The 19,551-nt window shown below is 42.1% G+C and overlaps 3 protein-coding genes across 4 annotated transcripts in view; 1 reads left to right on the forward strand and 2 right to left on the reverse strand.

Moving 5' to 3' along the window:
* Positions 1–1,233, reverse strand: part of ksr2 (kinase suppressor of ras 2) — a 116,362-nt gene extending 115,129 nt beyond the window's left edge. Inside the window, exon 1 of the mRNA XM_030738162.1 lies at positions 1,060–1,233. Within this exon, the coding sequence (XP_030594022.1) occupies positions 1,060–1,233 (174 nt within the window). The remainder of the gene's footprint in view (positions 1–1,059) is intronic.
* Positions 1,234–3,363: 2,130 nt separating this feature from the next.
* On the forward strand, positions 3,364–9,023 carry rfc5 (replication factor C (activator 1) 5). The gene is made up of 11 exons (XM_030737424.1): positions 3,364–3,509; positions 4,102–4,166; positions 4,481–4,617; positions 4,708–4,787; positions 4,923–4,996; positions 5,650–5,809; positions 6,517–6,598; positions 7,630–7,759; positions 8,041–8,118; positions 8,437–8,491; positions 8,596–9,023. Exons 1-11 carry the CDS (start codon positions 3,463–3,465, stop codon positions 8,693–8,695), a joined length of 1,008 nt encoding a protein of 335 aa, XP_030593284.1. The 5' UTR covers positions 3,364–3,462; the 3' UTR covers positions 8,696–9,023.
* Positions 9,024–9,026: 3 nt separating this feature from the next.
* wsb2 (WD repeat and SOCS box containing 2) lies at positions 9,027–16,062 on the reverse strand. 2 transcript variants are annotated; one of them, XM_030737423.1, is made up of 9 exons: positions 15,688–16,060; positions 15,305–15,473; positions 13,673–13,875; positions 13,466–13,597; positions 12,929–13,029; positions 11,569–11,765; positions 11,195–11,284; positions 10,987–11,103; positions 9,029–9,564 (listed from the first exon to the last, which is right to left on the reverse strand). In XM_030737423.1, exons 1-9 carry the CDS (start codon positions 15,725–15,727, stop codon positions 9,351–9,353), a joined length of 1,263 nt encoding a protein of 420 aa, XP_030593283.1. In that variant the 5' UTR covers positions 15,728–16,060; the 3' UTR covers positions 9,029–9,350. The 2 variants fall into 2 exon arrangements, with proteins under 2 accessions (XP_030593282.1, XP_030593283.1); XM_030737422.1 differs by having other exon boundaries at positions 9,027–9,564; positions 15,305–16,062.
* Between the last annotated feature and the right edge of the window lie 3,489 nt (positions 16,063–19,551).

Here is a 19,551-nt window from a genome sequence, read left to right on the forward strand (position 1 = left end):
ACAATGTATCCTGCTCATTGCTGGCAGAGCATTTGCACTTAATATATTTAGTTCTCTCTCCTCTTGGATTACATTCCTGTCCCCTGTCCAGCACTTGCAAACTCCCCTTAACAGCTCGGACATGAACACTTCGCAATATGTTTATGTGTTATACACAGTCTCATATTCCTGTGGGGATGAGAATAAGTGTGTGGCACTCACGAGTGATTTCATGGCATTTTACGTCTCGATTATTTTCCCACTAATACTGAAAGTGTGCTGATGGCGCACACAAACACTCAGTGGCGAGTTTATGGAAACCTTATCACTTAATGGTGTTTGTTTCGATCTCATGAGACATCACAATCACATTCTTACAGGCCCTAAATGCTGTGCTGTGTCTGCAGTGCTCAATAGGCTATAGTGAGTTTTCAGTGACCTTATCGCACTTTATGGCATCTTTATGTCCTGCAACAGCCTGTCACTGGTTAGGGGGTTTGTTCGACTGGTTTAAGTGGTTTCAGAACGGACAGTCTTGATATCTCAACACACGCCACCGGGACGTTATGGCCATTACGTAACGCAATTTACGGAATACCCCACGGGCCAATTAACGGATAACGATATTTTGTAACAATTTCAGTAATCTGCCAGCCTTGCATAACGGCAGGGCCTGGCTGAGAGAACAGATGCGCAGGCTGGCATATTGCTAATGGATTGTAAACACGGCTGCCCGTAGGCCTCGGCTGCCTCAGATATTATTCTGGTGGAGAAGAGCCACCTTCTCTCCCCGCCACCTGCAGAATGCGCAAGTCTATAACAGCCCACTGCAGCCCCGTGGCCTCTTGATTTATTGCACTGCACAAAACAGATAGCAGTGGGCTTTAGCTGAAATCGTTGCATATTTATGCAGTGGCAGCAGAAAAGCAGTTTGCCGCGGAAAAGACATCAAAATATGCACAGTGGCCTTGAAATAAATAACAAACGGCGACAGACCCCCCCCCCCCCCCCCCCCCCCCCTATTGATTTGGATGAAGATGCACAGCAGAAATCCGATGATTCCGCTCAAACGGTGCTTACCTCCAGCGTTCGTATCTCTTTTTGTGTCAAGTCGTTGGATGTGGCACATTTGGTCCGTAAACCCTCCAAACTAGAAATGCTTATGTCTATCATATTTTGCACCAACTCGCACTGCTGCAAGGCTTTCTGCAAACTAAGATGCTGCTCCTCGCTTTTTGTCATCTCCTCGTTCATAGTTTTGTGAACAGTGGACGTTATTTTTCCGTTGCACTTGACAAAAAAGAAATAAATTAATTAAAAAAAAAAAAAACAAGGAAAAATATCTATAATTATTCAGGAAAGGAACGTGGTGAAACCCACGGAACCGAGCAACCTGCAAAACGCCATGAAACGAGATGTTGAAGGTTTAGAGACGGGCTTTGAGCCGTGAGAGAGTCGACTCCATTGCAACAACAGTCCTCGTAGTTCCTGCTGTTTCATCAAGGTGTCTCTGGTTGTAGGCTAAATCAAACACGGTATGAAGATACCAAGCGGGACTACACGGTCAGCCACAGCATCCATTGGTTTCCCCTGCTCTTCAAATGTATCTTTGAAAAAAAAAAAAAAAGAAAAAGAAGGCGAAGAAGCCTTTCAGCGCATCATAAGTAGACGCATCGGGGGGAAAAGCCTGCTGGTTTTAAAGGTGCTGATGTGTGGACTGGATGCAGGTACTCCCTGTCTCCCTAGGCAGCAGCTGCATCCCGGTTCGCTCCCACCACACCGACATGTTTCCTGTCAATCAAACCCACAGCAACAGCATCGCATCGCCCAGGCACCACCGTGAGGGGCCGCTCTCGCGAGATTAGAGAGCAGGGCAAAGGGCTTACTATGCTTCCAACGCCAGGCCAGGATTAGGGACAAAAACTATCACTTTTTTACATGTTTGAAAGAAAGATGAAGATCTCTGTATGATTATCTTAGTTAGCTACACGCTCAAATGTGTACATTTACATCCAGGACACTCATATAGCCTAGACTGTACTTACAGCCCCCTTAAATGTATTTTTAGACTAGAGTGATTTTATGTTAGTTGACATATTTTAAATTCAGCTGACAAAATATTCTCATTGAATTGATTCGCATGAGACACTTAGGCTAATTTTGCCCTAATCAGATAACTCTAATTTCATTAGATAACTAACTAGGGCTGATGTCTGTTTTTATTGCGTGCCTTATCTTTCTTCTTCTTCTTCCTCTGTGTTCAGGTTTTACTTGCAGAAGAGATCTTGATCACAATGAGGCTACTCAATTAGAACATAGGTTAGAACACAAACAATACAAAAAGGATTTGGCTTTTGTATTGTTAAATTAAATGCTATCAAAAGAGAAAATGATGGATGTGATATTAAATCATCATCTTTGACTGATGTCTCCTCGTACTGCAACCTGGGAGTCTGGATGCTTTGGCAGTTTCCACAAACAAATATGAGGGGACAAAAGACAATTAAAGAGAATCTTTTGTAACATATGTCTTAATGTTGCATTTTTCAAACTAGTGATCACTGAGCAGTTAACTCCTCCAAATGATAGTTTCTGCTCACAACTTATTTCACACTATTTCAGAGGAATTTCTCCTCTAAAGTATGAGGTTAAACAATACTTCAAATTCAGGCTCTAGATAAATACATCAAGGCACATTACACTTTCTGACATATGGACAGAAGTATATTTTACTGTCAGCACTATCGCTAGAAGAAAAATAATCCACATGTAACTGAAAATACATGCAAAACAGGTGCAGAAAATGTTTGTGTGTCTTTGTCATGTGAAATAATAAAGTATTGCTCTTACAAGACGGAATCTTGTAAACACTATTTTCAGACTGTGAGGCCTACAGATGAACTTCAGTGTGAATGAGGTGTTAGCATGGTAAAAAAAAAATGTGAACAGAGTAAATCTAAGAAGGTGAGGAGTTTCTTTAAATCTAAGAACAAATTTGGAGGGTTTTATTTCAAAATCAAGATAGCCAGAATACTTTTTTTTTTTCTTTTTAAATTGATGGCTCAGTCCTCAGGATCGTATTATTTCCTCTCTGCTGTCTTCAAAGACATCTACTAGCTACTATTAGAAAAATAATACTGCTGAGTTTTAATATTTTTACTTTCAACGGTCAGGGAACGCTACTCTTCAAAATGTGGATACAAATTATTTAAAAATGGAAACTGTTTATCATTTTGTCATTTTGTGTCTTTATTGTTGCAATTTTTAAAACCACGTTATTATTTTTTTCAGCGGAAAGGAAGTCACCGCGATCCCGCCCATGATTCTGATAATGTGATCCGATTGGCTAGACGTGGTGACGTTTGACGTACATTTTGTTTGCGGAGCGCGCCAAACAGGACAGTCAACAGCAATAAACGCAGTATCTCAAACACTGAAACCCTTTAACTGAGCTTACCGGAAAATTCACGGTTCGCAGGATACATGGCTTCTACAAGTAAAGCTCCGCTACAGACCAGAAATTTACCATGGTGAGCTTAAAGTCGTTGTTTAGCGCAGAAAGGTTCAGATAGTTCATACCAGCTAGCTAACATGTCTAGTGTCAAGCTAGCTGCTTGCCGCACCGTGTAGACGTCTGTGTACTAACGTTAGGTCTTTTTTGTATTTACAAATGACGTGGATATCGCACATAGTTGTAAAACTATGTGCCAAATTAGCTTCTCTTTAGTTCGGCATACATTATATTTACTCAGTACATCAAACATTGTGTCGGTGCCACTTCAACAACAGGCTCACCGAAAATCTGCAGCCTCTGTTTATTTAAGATTGACACTTTATTCATAATATAAACTGACACTGCAAAAAACATAGATGTCGAATTGAAAAATGGCTATTTATAATCTCAAATCTTGGCGTTTGTCAGCGCTTATTGTATATGTTCCCGCACGTATCAATACTTTGTAATAATATTCACAAATTAAATTACGTTCATTGTTGCTTATCCGCCGTTTTGAGTGCTGTAAACAGAGTAGCCACTGCAAGCATGAATCATTCGACAATTGGATGAATTTATTATGGATAACAATACTTACTGGCAGTATTTTTTTCTGCTTCATGTTCCAGGGTTGAAAAATACAGACCACAGACCCTTGATGATCTGATCTCACACAAAGATATTCTAAGCACCAGTAAGTATGTGAGCTGCCAGAGTAACAGTACTGTATAACGTAAGTCCTGAAGCCTCAGGGACACATGAGACTTGTGGATAATCAGACTACTTACAAAACTTTAATAAACTTGTACTCCCTGCTGTCTGCTAGTGTTTCTGACTCTTGTGCTTGTTTACACTGTCATTAATGAGTCATGGTACATAAAGTAGCTTCAAGCTTTATTTTATGCTATAAATTGGTATAACTATGCAAAGGGGGCTGCATCATATCTGGATTGTTAAAGTAACTTTGGTTCCTTGTGATTAAACTACTTTTTTTTTTTCTTTTCTTAGTCCAGAGGTTTATCAGTGAGGACAAGCTTCCCCACCTCTTGTTCTACGGCCCACCTGGAACAGGCAAAACCTCAACCATACTCGCTTGTGCCAGGCAGCTGTACAAGGAGAAGGAGTTCAACTCTATGGTGTTGGAGGTACTTTACAACTCCTCGTTAGAAGATTTTGGTTTGTTGGGATGTAACTCTGTGATTTGATATTAAAATCTGGCTAATTTTGGTTTAAAGCTCAATGCATCAGATGACAGAGGCATTGATGTAGTACGAGGTCCCATTCTAAGTTTTGCCAGCACCAGGACCATCTTCAAGTAAGACTAATAATCTGTCAACATTTGTTATAGACATTTTGCTCAGAAATAAATGTTCTTATTACTTGTCTGTGCACTTAATAACTGCAAAGTAAAGTAAGCCACTGCCTTTTCCCTGTCTGCCTTGTCCTTCAGGAAGGGCTTCAAGTTGGTGATACTGGATGAGGCCGATGCCATGACCCAGGATGCCCAGAATGCACTGCGTCGAGGTAAGCCATCTGTTCATCCAGGCATTTCCCACTGTGAGTCACACGGCTCAGTGAGCAACCAATTTGGCTGCTGCTGACTTACAGTGTATCTACTTTTAAACCTGGACATTCATTTTTAAAAGCATTACTTGCCAAAAGATTAATTATTAATTATTGAGTTTAACTGTAACATGTTTTGTAGATTTAATCTAACTCTATTTTTCTAATACTATAATTGTATGTGACTCATAAAGCATGTATTTAACTGCTCAGTGCAGTCATATAGCTCTAAGTGGAGGAGCAGTGGATGGATTTCAGCTGCTGCAGGTGAATATCGTAGAATTTGAATTTTGCTACTGTGGGCAACCGTTTCTATAATTTTTAGTGAGTTTATAGCTAATATGAAGAGAGCTGCACAGAATAATGGAAGTGCAGTGTTGATAACTGAGCACTAAAAATTCTCAGTGAGGTGGTTCACAAGCTTTCTGCACATCAGTACCAACACTTAACAAGTCCTGATAAAATGTTACTCAAAAAAAAAGATTTTTTTTTTAAACTGTTTTTAAATGCTAGAAGACTGAGATGTTGCCAGAGCTCAGTATACATTTTATAATTTACATTTCTAGCTTGTGTTTGTTTCCCTGCTTTCATCTCACTCCCTTTCTCTGTCTCAGTGATTGAGAAGTTCACAGAAAACACTCGATTCTGTCTCATCTGCAACTACCTGTCCAAGATCATCCCCGCCCTGCAGTCTCGCTGCACCAGGTTCCGCTTTGGTCCGCTCTCCCCAGACCAGATGATCCCCCGGCTGGAGCACGTTATCCAGCAGGAGAGGTGAGCGAACGTGTGAATGTTTCCTCTCCACCTACTGTTGTTTTTGTATTTCACTAAATTATTCCCAGACTTGCTGTGGTCCAAAAAAGCTTTTGAAGACTTTTTTTATTTTCAAGCTCATTCCTTATGTTCAGAGACTCGGGCCCGGACGTTGTCAGTTTTGTCCTTTCTCAGCTGTAGTGCACAGCAGACATGGTCCTCTTTAGATTCGTTCTCACTTCTGTAAAAGTTTGGCTTGAGCAGAAGTGCTGCTGCATGTTCTGGCTGTGAATTCACTGAACTGTTACATGGGCGATTCTCAGGTGGGAGCAGCTGGACTTGGGGAGTTGCCACGTAAAAAAGGCTGTTTAATATCCAGCTTGTGAGAGCAAAAATGGTGGATATTAAACAGCCTTTAATGTGGCAAGTCTGTGTGACTCTCTGTTGGGTGTCTAGAAGAGTTCAGGATTCGTGTGCATGTGTGAAAACAGTTTAAATCAGGGAATACCATCAAAGCTGTCCTCAGCTTTAGCAAAGCTTGAAAACCGTTAGCAGCAGCTACTCTCTCATTGTTTCATGCTTATTAGTACTTGTTATTATTAATGAATGAACTTGGAATCATTTATTGTCTTTTTTTGCTGTATTTATTAAATGTTACCAAATGTTGACAAGTTTTAATTTCACTTCTATATGACAGTTGATTTAAGGAGTGAATCTTTTTGTGGCAGCATTGACATAACTCCAGATGGAATGAAAGCCATCGTGACCTTATCGTCGGGTGACATGAGAAGATCGCTCAACATACTGCAGGTATGTCCAACAGTTCATCGTAAATGTTGTTCACGATGATCTCATCTTCAGTCTGAATGTTTTAAAACAGCCAGAATAAACACTTACTGGACGCTTCATTGTTTAGTTCTTGTTAGTACTGAGTTAATTCTATGATAGCGTCACACAGCTTTGAGCCTACAGAGCCTTCTGCCCAAAGGGAGGAGGTAAACTGTTCATGGGCAGAGTGGGAGGGGCTCTTCATGATGCTCAAAGCCCTGATTCTGCAGTCGTTAATATGAATGTCCTCTAAAGGAGGGAAGCTGCTGTTAATCGTTTTGTGGGAGGATGTAACCACTCTTTGCAGTGCCTTCTTGTTGGTCTCAGAGCTGAAGCCATACCAGGCAATTATGGAGGATGTCAGGATGCTCTCCACCACACAATGATCAAAAGAAGCCAGCGCACCTCCACCAGGGCCAGTCTGCTTCGGCCTCCTCCGGTGTCCTCTGTAAACTTCACAATATGATTGCCTGGTTAGTTTGCTGAGCAGTCGTGTGAGTAATGTGTACAGTAAGGGGCTCAGAGCACACCCTTGCAAAGAGCCAGTGTTGCATGTGGGCACACTGGTCATAAAGGGATGGTCATGGTCAGCTACAAGGCTTAGGTAGGCTGTGACGTTTAAACGATGCTCAGTTGGTACTGAGGGAACCAAAGTGTGCCAAGAAGATATTACACCACCAGCAGCCTGAATCATTGATACACGGCAGGAGAGATCCATGTGTTCTTGTTGTTTATGACTACCATCACAATGCTGCAGCAGAAACTGAGACCAGGCAACGTTTTTCCAATCTTCTACTGTCCAGTTTTTGTGAGTCTGTGCAAAGTGTAGCAGTCAGCAGGCCGTCTCGTCCATGTCTACATGCCTAAGTACTTTGAGTTGCTGCCATATGATTGGTTGTTTAAGTATTTGCATTAACAAGCAGTCAACCAGGTGTATCTAATGAAGTAGCCAGTGAGTGTACAGGAAGTATATAATGTAAACTGTACTGCACGTCATCCATCTGTGATTTCAGAGCACCAGTATGGCGTATGGGAAGGTCACAGAGGACACGGTGTACACCTGCACAGGTCACCCCCTCCGCTCAGACATAGCCAACATCCTCGACTGGTGCCTCAACAAAGACTTTACCACAGCGTACAGTCGTATCCTATATTTAAGTTCCATGTAATCTACACACTTTTTTTTGGTTTTGTGAGCCTATGCCTTTTTAATAGTCTGTCCAATTCATAAAAAGTTTAACATATCTCATATATTTCTTTCTTGCAGCTGATAAAACTTGAGATTAATGGAAGCTAGCTGTACCTAAATGCCTTGGAAAGTTTTCCAGGATTCAGTATGTTTTTGGAAATGTGGGATAACAAAACAAAACACACTTTAATGCTACAGGTTGTGTTCTTGCAGTTCTTTAACACCTTCATCACAGAAATCCTCGAGCTGAAGACTTTGAAAGGTTTGGCTTTGCACGACATTCTCACTGAGGTTCATCTGCTCGTGCACAGAGGTGAGGAATATACAACATTTTGTTCATTCAGATGCATCTTATTTTTAATTCAGTCCCTCGGCTCAAAGAGGACCCATCATTCCATCATTCAAATAAGCCTTCTCAGTTCCTCTGCTTTTAAGGCCACTGTCCCTTTAAGCCAGTTTTAATTGGCTGCCACTTGCAAACAAAGTATGAACAGCAGGTGGGTTTTTTTGCTTGGGGGGTGCTATACTCAGTGAATATTACAGAAAACATGTAATAGGTCCACTTTGATTTGTGACATGTTCAGTGTTTTGAGCTGATGCACATTAATGAAAGTTTCTGTTTCTCTTTAAGTTGATTTTCCTCCTGCGGTTCGGATTAGTCTGCTCATCAAGTTAGCTGACATAGAGTAAGTGATTCTTTTGTTTTTTGCTTGCAAGTCATGTTATAAAGGCACAAGCGTGTCGATTTCCAAACGTTTCCATTATTGCTTATGACGTTTCATCTCTTCAGACATCGGCTTGCATCAGGAACCAGTGAGAAGATCCAGCTCAGCTCCATGGTGGCTGCTTTCCAGGCAGTGAGAGACCTTGTGGTCAGCGAAGCTTCCTAGATACAGTAACGCAGTGATGGTCTATTTCCATAAAGGGGCGGGGGGGTTCAGAGTAAAGGGGTATCAGTATCAGTAAGTTAGTTAAATATTTGGGCAAAACTGAGTCCACTGCATGACTGCCCACCACACTGAGCCACTGTACAGTGTCAAAGATGTCTGGAACAATGCTAGCAGCTATGTGAGTCACTCACATCTGTATACAAGCTAACCGGGGGGGGGGCAGCTTAGATCATTTACTGTGACCAGATAATCAATTCATTCATGTAAAAAAACCAAAACAAATTCTTGTATGTTTTAAACTGTTTAATAAAACTCTCCTATAAGTCCAGTTTCTATAATAATGATATGTGCCCATACAGTAGCAGTGCATCTAGGTAAACACAGGAATTAGAAATAATATACATCTGATATTTACACAATAAATTACTAGTATAAAACGGTGTTATTAAAGTCAGTCATGTGAACACTGAATTTATGCATCATATTACAATAGTAGTGCAATAAATGAAATCCTTTGTGTAGGAATGTTGCATCTAAAGTACTTTAAAATATGCTTTTATCTGCTTCAAGTTATCAAAGCATTTGTCAGAAAACACGAAAAGGCATTTTTAGGATCATAACCACTCGCTGTAAATGTCAGTTATTCATTTTTAGTTTAACTTTCCCACTCCTCCTCATCAGAGGAGCAGCAGGTCTTGAGGCGTTCAGGGATGTTTTTGTAGGTGAGGTACTCCACGATCCTCTTGGGGAGCGGCAGCGCCTCGATCTGGTGCGTGGAGATGGAGTGGCGCAGGATATTTCGGCACAGGTGGCACAAGCTGGGCACCGCCCTGGGTGCCCTCCAGAACCTCACGTGGCCATCTCGGGTTCTGCCAGGAGAGACAGACTTGCATTATTCAGGGGCCAGTTTCACAGAGACGCATCAGGATTAATGCAAGTTAGACTGTTTCAGTAAAGCTGAAATATGAGACGCTCCTATGCTAACTCAAGCCTAAGATTGATGGTGTTGCTGGGTTTGATTATTAATACAAAAAGAAACTCCTAGTTTGTAATTTCCCAGCATTGTGGATTGGAACATTTTTGACTGCAGAGCTTTCGGCCACACCCTTATTTCCCGAGAGGTCACTGCAGTGGAGGGATCTGTTCATTTGATTTGGCAAAGATCTTCCACCAGATGCCCTTCCTGACACGAGCCTCCCGTTCATCCAGGCCTGTAACCGGCGCTGAAGCTGGGTTACTGAGTCTTTAAGCAGGGATTTCTCACATGTTAAACACAGCACATATTTATGAAATTTCATTTACCCAGAATTACTTGCAGTCCTGCTAAAAGTCACTAAACTGCTCTGTGCAGTGGATGCATTCAGTCTAGCTCATGTGAGCAACACTCAGCTAGAAATAAATGAGTTTTTCATAGTTTAGTTTCAAAGTCAGCTGTGTGCATGCCATGTACACAATTTTGACTATAATCCCACAATACAATTCTCATCACTTTACAGATGCAGGGGGTACCACACTGTACTATTACAGCTGTCAGTGGCACAAAATTATGCTCTAAGATGCAGCATATTTAATCATATTCTATCAAAGGCAGCAGCCCATTTGTTCTTTTAATTATCAGATAATCTGATTCATGTGTTAATCAAATTCAGCTTCCAGTGAACACGATCCAGGAACCTTGAAGGTCCAGGTTTGCTGGCTAGTTTTGTGATGAACTATCCAAAAAGAAACTCCAATTATTTTCTTTTAGCGGTTCCCTTTAGGGGTCACTACAGCAGATCTGCCTCCAGCTTACCCTATCCCAGCATCCTCCTCTATCACACCAACTCTCTGCAGGGCCTTCACTACATCCATGAGTCTTCTGTGGTCTTCCCCTGTTCCTCCTGCCTGGCAGCTCCATGTTCAACATCCTTTATCCAATATATCCTCTCTCCTTCCTCTGCACACATCCAAACCATCTCAGCCTCGCCTCTCTAACTGTCTCCAAACCGCTCCACCTGAGCTGTCCCTCTGATGTAATCTCTTAATCCTGGTCACTAACAGTGAAGATGGTAGCAGTGACATTCAACAGAAAAAGCATCAAATATCATACATTTTGAAATTTAGGCCCTGAATTTTTTTTGACTAATGAAGAATTGAATGAAATGAGAAATTGATGATCAAACTGTCAGTTGTCAAGAAGCTAATTTCACAAATAAATTAAATAAACTTTATATCTAAGAAAAAGGTGATTTTTTTTTGAGGGCATGTTTAGTAAAGGTACGGTATCTGTGCTGAAAGGAGATGCTGCTTACCCTGTAGCAACCACTCCCCCTTGTGGATGGTACTTGCAGCACAGTCCATTAGATTCTCTGTCTCTTTTCGTCTCCATCACCATCCCTCTCTCCCCCAGCTCCCAAATCCTAAGAGCTCTGCAAACAACATGTATCAGAGACCATCTGTCCTGTGTGAAGAACATTTAAGTTACATAAAGGTTTTACGAAGAGGACCTGATAAACTGACCTGTCGTCGGTCACAATCGTCAGGTGCAGACCGTTTGGAGAGAATCGTATTGCTGATATTTGGTTTTGCCTGTAATCTTCAAAGTAGTCACTGTGCAGAAGAGAAACGGTGATGACTTTGAGCTGTACTGAGTCAAAGAGTCACATGATGCACAAACAAACAGATTGCAAAAGACAAAAAGGACACCGGGACATGCTTTCAGACACCATGTCGTGTAAACAGCAACATGAGGGTCAAGATTTAAGCTTCTGCACTTAAAGTCATAGTGGTGACGAGCAGTTTGCTTACAGTATTTGAGATGTAGTTTGCAGTCTTATTATATAACCTATAAAGTCCAGTCTGTGTGCAACTCTGAAACCTAAACTCAAACTTACGCCAGAGTGGCCAGCTTCTCGGCTGTGTACGGGTCCCAGAGGTCGATCCACCAACTGGAGCTGCTGAAGGCTGCGGTGGCGAGAATTGCCCCATCAGGAGAGAAGTCGCAGGAAGACAGGAGGTACACCGTCTTGTGGGCCCCCCCCGTCAGGTTCCTGATGAACGTATATGACCGTAGACTCCACAGACACACCATCTGATCAAAGCATAATCACGCAGGGTTAATGAGACTTCACTCCTTGCTGGAAGGGCTGCTTTTAATTTGAAAAATTAATGTAGGTTGAGTCGACACTCAAAGCAGTTTGTCCCTGGGGTAATTAAATACTGCGGAAGTTGAAATGCTTGTACTTGCTTGGTTTCAGCAGGATCCTCTGAACCATTGTGTACCTAAAATCTGATACTACACAACGCCAAGCTGTCTGCTTTCCTTTGCAAATGAGAACATGTTACAGTTTGACAGGAGTATGCAGACTTTCACGGTGCTTTAAAGGTTTCTACAAGACACTAAATAGTCTTAGAACATTTCCACAACACGAGCAGATTAAGATTCATATCACGACATCGCGTGTTCAGGAGCAACAGAGCCAAACTTTACTGAAAACTGATGTCTTTAACATCCAAAGACGGTTGAACAATTAAAAAGGAAGGAAGAGCTGGAAACATTTTTGCTTGTTTGGTGTCGTGATAATGACGGCAGATGCTGCAGTTACTCAAAAATCTCCCATAGATGTTCAATATGGTTGGGATCAGCTGACTGAAGGCAAAAACAGAAGTGCCTTTGGATGATGGTTTCCATCCTCACGAGGATAGAAACGTTTCATCATCAGATAAACGTGATTACTCAAAACAGAGACTGCTTCCTCTACAAACAGCAGCGGAGCCAGCCTCACTGCAGAGGTCAGGCATTCGGGTTTTTCCCTTTAATCTGTCAAACATCAGAGGAAATACTACAGTAATAATCAAAGTCTGTGAAAGCTGCAGTACTTTACATAATATTAGAAAACTCCTTAAAACAGAAAATACTAATATACCTTTAAATTAACTATTTCACTGTCCTAGAAAGGTTTGTTTAAAGCTGCTTTTTTGGGTCAGTCTTCTGAACTGACGTACTCGACTTAATATTAAATTTGACAGAACTGAATAAAAAAAAAAAAAAAAAAAAAAAAAAAAAAAAAAAAACAGGGCAACTAAAAAAATAAAATAAATGATGTTTTCAGGAAGCTTAGAGTTTTACCTACACAAAAGATAAAAAGTAACAAACACATGAACAAAATACAGACTGTATCCTTTAGAGTGCCTTTTTTTTTTTGCAGTTTTCTTGAACATGACCCGACATATTTCTGCAATGAAACAACTCACCCTGTCAAATCTGCCGACAGATGCAATCATGCTGCAGTCAGATGAGACGCAGCAGGAACTAATCCAATCTTTATGGCCATAAAGCACCTGCACCTTCTTCCCTAAAACAAACAGGGGAAAAACTGGAATGAAGTGAATGAGACAGACTACAAACTATCAGCGTTAAAATAAAATTACAGTCCATGTCGGCTCCTGAAGTGGAGGAGACCGACTCCTGAATGTGTGAGCTCAGCCATCTGTTGGCTTTAACTTCTTACACTGGAACAGAAGGTTTAGTTGAGCTGGTTTCACAGAGATTAAACGGGGGTGAAGTGATGAGTACACAGAGCTTTAGTCAACAAGGCCCTTCAGAGTTGTGTGGTGACGCATGACAGTGAATATTTGATGGCGTTTTAATGTGGCGAGCTCAAGGTGTACTTTGACTTCTGATAATTCAACTGAAAAACTGCAGTAAGGACAGCCTAAATTCTGTTTCATTAAAATATTTACTTATAAAACCACCACTCCTAATGATGATATCATATATAGCTGACATACCTTTGTGAGCCAGGTCCCATATCCTCAGCGTCTTGTCCCGAGAAGACGATATGAGGGTGAGCGTGCCGTTCTGAGGGAACACCAGGTCTCTCACAACCCCCTCATGACCATGGAGATCAAAAACAGCACTGCCTGAAGGAGGGGAAATAAAATGATTTAAAAATCAGCTTAGCACAATTAATCAGAGAAAACCAAAAATGTCCTCACCTGTTAGGACATTCCAGATTTTGATCACCCCGTTCTCCAATCCCGTGGCCAGAAGCAGGCTGTTTTTCCCTTGTGAGCGCGCATTAGCCGCACGTGCTGCTGCGCCTGACTTCGGAGGCCTGGGTCCGAAGGCGAGCCCCCACACTGGGTGACCACAACTGAAGCTTTTGTCTCCTCGGTCAGTCTCTCCATTTTGACTTTCTCTGTGGGTGAGAGGAGCATCAATAGTGCAGATGCCATAAAAAACTTCCAGTGTAGGCGGTGTGAAGCTAGAGCTGGTGATTAAATGATCTAAACAGCTAAAGGAAAGCTGAACGCTTTTTTCATGGTGATGGGGAAAAACAGCTGGAATGAACACAGGCACTCATATTCTTCTACCTCCAACAAAACGTACTGCAAGTCCAGAGTCCTTTAATTATTTAGATTAATTCAAACATGGATCATGGAGCAATATTTCACTGTATTTAAAAATTTAATCTGTGTTTTTTTTTTTTTACATTTGTTGTCATGTGATTATTGGCAGCAGTGTTGAAGATTTTCAGACAAATTGGCACTAATGAACACCGCTGAGCTGAAGGGAAAGGAAATTCTTTCTAAGCACTGGAGGGAAAAATTACATCATTTCAGGGGCCTGTTTTAGGGGGGGGGGGGGGGGGGGGGGGGTGACAGAGACCCAAAAGTTGAATATATAGATAAAAAAAAAAAAAAAAAAAAAAAAAAAAAAGGATAGTTTTAAATAAATATATGAAAAAAAAAAACAAATAAAAATGGGACAGTATTTAAAGCTATTTAAAATAATGTATATTTTATTACTTTAAAACAAGAGCTGGGTTCATTTCAAGGGTTCCAGTTGCATGATGATATTTTCACACACTGGGAATTTACTTTGATAACCTCACTTAACACTAACACACTGGATCTTTCAAAACACAAAAGCTGGTGCAGAAACTGACAATTGTACAAGAAAGACGAGTCATGCAAGCCAGAGGATATCATAAGGTTATATTTTCAGTGTTTATTTGGTCTAGGCCCGGCACCGTGGCGACGCTGTGGTTAGAACCGCTGCCTCAAAGCACGAAGGCCTGCGTGTGTTCACCGGCTTCCTCCCAAAGACATGCAGTTACTGGGGTTAACTGGTGGCAGCCCTATGACAGCTGAAATAAGCTCCAGCAACCTTACTCACTCACTCACACACACACACACACACACACACACACACACACACACACACACACTCTATTCTCTCCCAGGTGGCTCGGTTTCTTACATGAGTACAGGAGCGTATTAAGAGTGAAAGCACACCTGAAATGTGAATAAACTCCTGCAGAGCCACTTTTGCTGTAGTACCATCTGTGGAGGGCACAGGGCGGCACCTGAACTTCACTGCTCTCACTGTTTTCTTCACTCTATTGATTTATAATCAATAATCAAATGTTCTTATTGTCCGTGGGCCCCACCCCGCCCCCCTTGTGCCACGACAGGCAAAAAATAAATAAACAAAATGTAATAAAATAAAATTCTTCCGAAGCCCGCGCAGGACCTGCCACCACATCCTATTTAAACACGGAAGCCAGAATGTTCGATGGTGACCTAAACGCATCGCGTGGGGATTAAATGTACGGTAAAACCTACTCGGAGTCGAGGGGCCAGGCGACGACCCAGACGATCCCGTGTCCCATGGACCAGGCGAACCAAGCTCCGTCCGGGGAGAAGTCAACACTCCAGGTCTCACATCCAGCCCGCTCCACCAAGGACGGAGGACGCCTGGTCTTCAGCTCCAGGAGGAGAGCTGGGTCGGACGCTGGAGAAGGATGGAAAGACAACACGAAATCAGCGTTTGACACGTTCATGCTCCTCTGGCAGGGCTGCAACACTTTCCACCCGTCGCCGAGCCACATCCCCCGGCTCGGCCGGTCTCCGGAGGTTACCTCCAGGTAACCGCTGCCTGGTTTCTGAGGGTGGCGATGACAACATAATCACCGCGCTTCGGACGGCAGTCAGAAATATGCACTTACATGTCGGCTGCAGCTCCGGGTTGTTTTCCGTGGAGCACATCCTTTCTCTTTTCACATTCTTCGCTTTGTGACCGACTTCCTGAACGCGTCCTCCCCGCTTGACCGCAGCATTTAAACCAGGACAGGACAGAGTTTCAGCGCCCCGGAGCAGCGGAGGCTCGATGATCACGAACCGGCGGTGGGAGATACTGTGATAGGAAGAAACAAAATGTTCAGCGGAGTTCTTCTTATCTGAGTCACTCGTACCATTGTGAACGTGGTCACGTCTCCTTTTATTACGTAACCTTATTATAACCCTTAAACCACTCCCCCATGAGATTAAACAACGTTTGTTTCATACACTGTGTCCACTATTTATGACAGGACGGGACGCGGGTTTGCTTTATTATTAGATATGAAGAAGGTCGGTGATTCAGAGGCGTTTATAGGACTTTTTTTTTTTTCTGTGGGGTGTGGGTGTGTGTGTGTGTGGGGGGGGGGGGGGGGGGGGGGGGGGGGGGGGTTGCACGGACAATCTCTCTGCCACACACACAGACACGCCCCTGTTATGATAGTGGAAAGTAGCCCCGAGCTTTGCTGTTTCTTAAAATATCGGAGGACTGTTTGATCAGCTGTTTGGTTTGAAGCTCAGAATTAACATTAAAATATTTCATGAACACTTTGTTTTGTTTTCATCAGAGCTGCACGTGAGCCGCAGAAAACGTGCAGAAACAACAAAGCAGAAAGCTGTGAAAACTAAAGCCTCGTCAAGAAGTTCATTTACAAGCTTCACTTTTGCAGCATGCCTCATTAATTCCGATCTATTTTGCGTTGTTTGGGTGCAAAAGCACATTGTGTTTTAGATTTAATCCATTTTTTTCTTGATGTAATGAAGAACATTATTAATATTAGTTCAGTTTACCGTCAGTAACTTACATTTTTTTAAAGACAAAATAAGCATTTCTATCTGGATGTGAGACACAGTCAGCACCTTTTGTCTGAACGCACCCATTTTTCTTGTGAGCACAGGTACTGGAAGGTGTGACTGAGTGTGTTTTGTTGCTCAGGTGTGTCTTGTCTGTTTCTTTGGGTATTCAAATAATGAATAGCGCTGAAACAGATCCAGATGTAAACACCTGGAAATAAAAGCTGAGACGTTGATCTTTCCTCTCATACTCATCTTTTAATGTCCAACCCAAAAGTTTTCAGTCATGCTCATTTTATTTCTCATTGTCTTCTAATGTTTCAGTTTTTCAGCTAAATTCTTCATTTAAGGCTCCTTGATGATTGTTTTGGTTTAATGTAAAGGAAAACTGAAATATGTTGGCATAATCATGAGCACAGACGTGCGTTACAGCCGCTTCAGAGCAGTGAACGTCTGTGTGCACATCATTGTAGCATAAATTATTTATGTGTCTGAGTGCACACCCGTTTCCAGACAGTTGTGTGAGGCTGTTTAAACAGCCTGATGCATTATTAAAGCAGACTTTTTGTATTTTAAGTGCCATTCAAAAGACTTGTCTGTGTCCTCTGATAAAGAGTGTGTACATTTGATAGTGAAACGGCCGTAAAACTGGCAGAATTATTTTCAGCATTAATCATTCACTCTGTAAAATCTCCTTGACATCTTTAGGCTGGTTGTTGTTAATGTGACTCCAGAGTCTGAAGACTGAGAAGGTCGGTGAGGGACTGACTGCATAAAAAGGACACTGATAATACAGGTGCTGGTCATAAAATTGGAATATCATGAAAAACTTGATTTATTTCAGTAATTCCATTCAAAAGTGAAACTTGTACATTATATTCATTCATTACACACAGACTGATATATTTCACGTTTGTTTCTTTTAATTTTGATGATTATAACTGACAACTAATGAAAACCCCAAATTCAGTATCTCAGAAAATTAGAATATTGTGAAAAGGTTCAATATTGCAGACACCTTGTGCCGCACTCTAATCAGCTAATTAACTCAAACACCTGCAAAGGCCTTTAACCCCTTAACTGGCAGCAAATAAAATCACCTGAAACAACTACATAACACCCTCTGGTTATTATTGGCTCTGAACAACCCATTTCATAGCCTATTAATCGGCTGCGTCTGGTCCGCGGGCCGAATGAAGTGCATTTATATGGCAGGCTAGACCCGCCCATTTTGACTGACACCTCATTCGGCCAATCATGTTAAGAAATGGGTTTCCCAGAGCCAATAATACTCAGAGGGCGTCACGTAGCTTTGTCAGGTGATTTGGTGCAGCCAGTTACATGATTGGCCGAATGACGTGTCAATAAAAATGGGAGGGTCTAGCCTGCCATATAAAAGGGACTACAAACGGCCCGTCACCGGGCCCTTGCCAGTTAAGGGGCTACATGGTCTCTCAGTCTAGTTCTGTAGGCTACACAATCATGGGGAAGACTGCTGACTTGACAGTTGTCCAAAAGATGACCTTTGACACCTTGCACAAGGAGGGTGAGACACAAAGGTCATTGCTAAAGAGGCTGGCTGTTCACAGAGCTCTGTGTCCAAGCACATTAATAGAGAGGCGAAGGGAAGGAAATGATGTGGTAGAAAAAAGTGTACAACAACAGGGATAACTGCACCCTGGAGAGGATTGTGGAACAAAACCCATTCAAAAATGTGGGGAGATTCACAGAGAGTGGACTGCAGCTGGAGTCAGTGCTTCAAGAACCACCACACACAGACGTATGCAGACATGGTTTCAGCTGTCGCAGTCCTCGTGTCGAGCCGCTCTTGAACCAGAGACGGCGTCAGAAGCGTCTCGCCTGGACTGAAGACAAAAAGGACTGGACTGCTGCTGAGTGCTCCAAAGTTATGTTCTCTGATCAAAGTCAATGTTGCATTTCCTTTGGAAATCAAGGTCCCAGAGTCTGGAGGAAGAGAGGAGAGGCACAGAATCCATGCTGGCTGAGGTCCAGTGTAAAGTTTCCACAGTCAGTGATGGTTTGGGGTGCCATGTCATCTGCTGCTGTTGGTCCACTGTGTTTTCTGAGGTCCAAGGTCAACGCGGCCATCTACCAGGAAGTTTTAGAGCACTTCATGCTTCCTGCTGCTGACCAACTTTATGGAGATGCAGATTTCATTTTCCAACAGGACTTGGCACCTGCACACAGTGCCAAAGCTACCAGTACCTGCTTTAAGGACCATGGTATCCCTGCTCTTAATTGGCCAGCGAACTCACCTGACCTTTAACCCCATAGAATATCTATGGGCTGTTGTGAAGAGGAAGATGTGATACACAAGACCAAACATTTCAGAAGAGCTGAAGGCCACTATCAGAGCAACCTGGGCTCTCATAACACCTGAGCAGTGCCACAGACTGATGGACTCCATGCCACGCCGCATTGCTGCAGTAATCCAGGCAAAAGGAGCTCCAACTAAGTACTGAGTGCTGTACATGGTCATACTTTTCATGTTCATACTTTTCAGTTGGCCAACATTTCTAAAAATCCTTTTTTTGTGTTGGTCTTAAGTAATATTGTAATTTTCTGAGATACTGAATTTGGGGTTTTCATTAGTTGTCAGTTATAATCATCAAAATTAAAAGAAATAAACATTTGAAATATATCAGTCTGTGTGTAATGAATGAATATAATATACAAGTTTCACTTTTTGAACGGAATTACTGAAATAAATGAACTTTTTCATGATATTCTAATTTTATGACCAGCAGCTGTAGGTTAAAATCATTTTGTGTAGATCAACTGATTTGTTCTCATATCCTGCATTTTAATTTCAGCACATCAGGCTACTGTGACTCATGTAAAGCTGATAAGATTTAACTGAATTTAAGTGGGCGAGTCAGTTTGTTTCTGTAACACAATCCCACACAGGAGCTGAACCGACTCGACTGCATTTCTGTGAA

This window comes from Archocentrus centrarchus, chromosome 9 (genome assembly GCF_007364275.1).
Source record: "Archocentrus centrarchus isolate MPI-CPG fArcCen1 chromosome 9, fArcCen1, whole genome shotgun sequence".
NCBI classification, from domain to species: domain Eukaryota; kingdom Metazoa; phylum Chordata; class Actinopteri; order Cichliformes; family Cichlidae; genus Archocentrus; species Archocentrus centrarchus.

Bases quoted from the DNA above. Each gene is read 5' to 3' on its own strand.
- rfc5 (XM_030737424.1), top strand. From the start codon at position 3,463: ATGGCTTCTACAAGTAAAGCTCCGCTACAGACCAGAAATTTACCATG. The intron at 4,788-4,922 runs GTAAGACTAATA...CTTGTCCTTCAG, and splicing joins AGCACCAGGACCATCTTCAA to GAAGGGCTTCAAGTTGGTGA. The intron at 8,492-8,595 runs GTAAGTGATTCT...TCATCTCTTCAG, and splicing joins ATCAAGTTAGCTGACATAGA to ACATCGGCTTGCATCAGGAA.
- wsb2 (XM_030737422.1), bottom strand. From the start codon at position 15,570: ATGTGGCTCGGCGACGGGTGGAAAGTGTTGCAGCCCTGCCAGAGGAGC. The intron at 13,030-13,465 runs GTATGTCAGCTA...TGTTTGTTTTAG, and splicing joins ATGGGACCTGGCTCACAAAG to GGAAGAAGGTGCAGGTGCTT. The intron at 11,766-12,928 runs GTGAGTTGTTTC...TGCTTTGATCAG, and splicing joins CTGTCGGCAGATTTGACAGG to ATGGTGTGTCTGTGGAGTCT.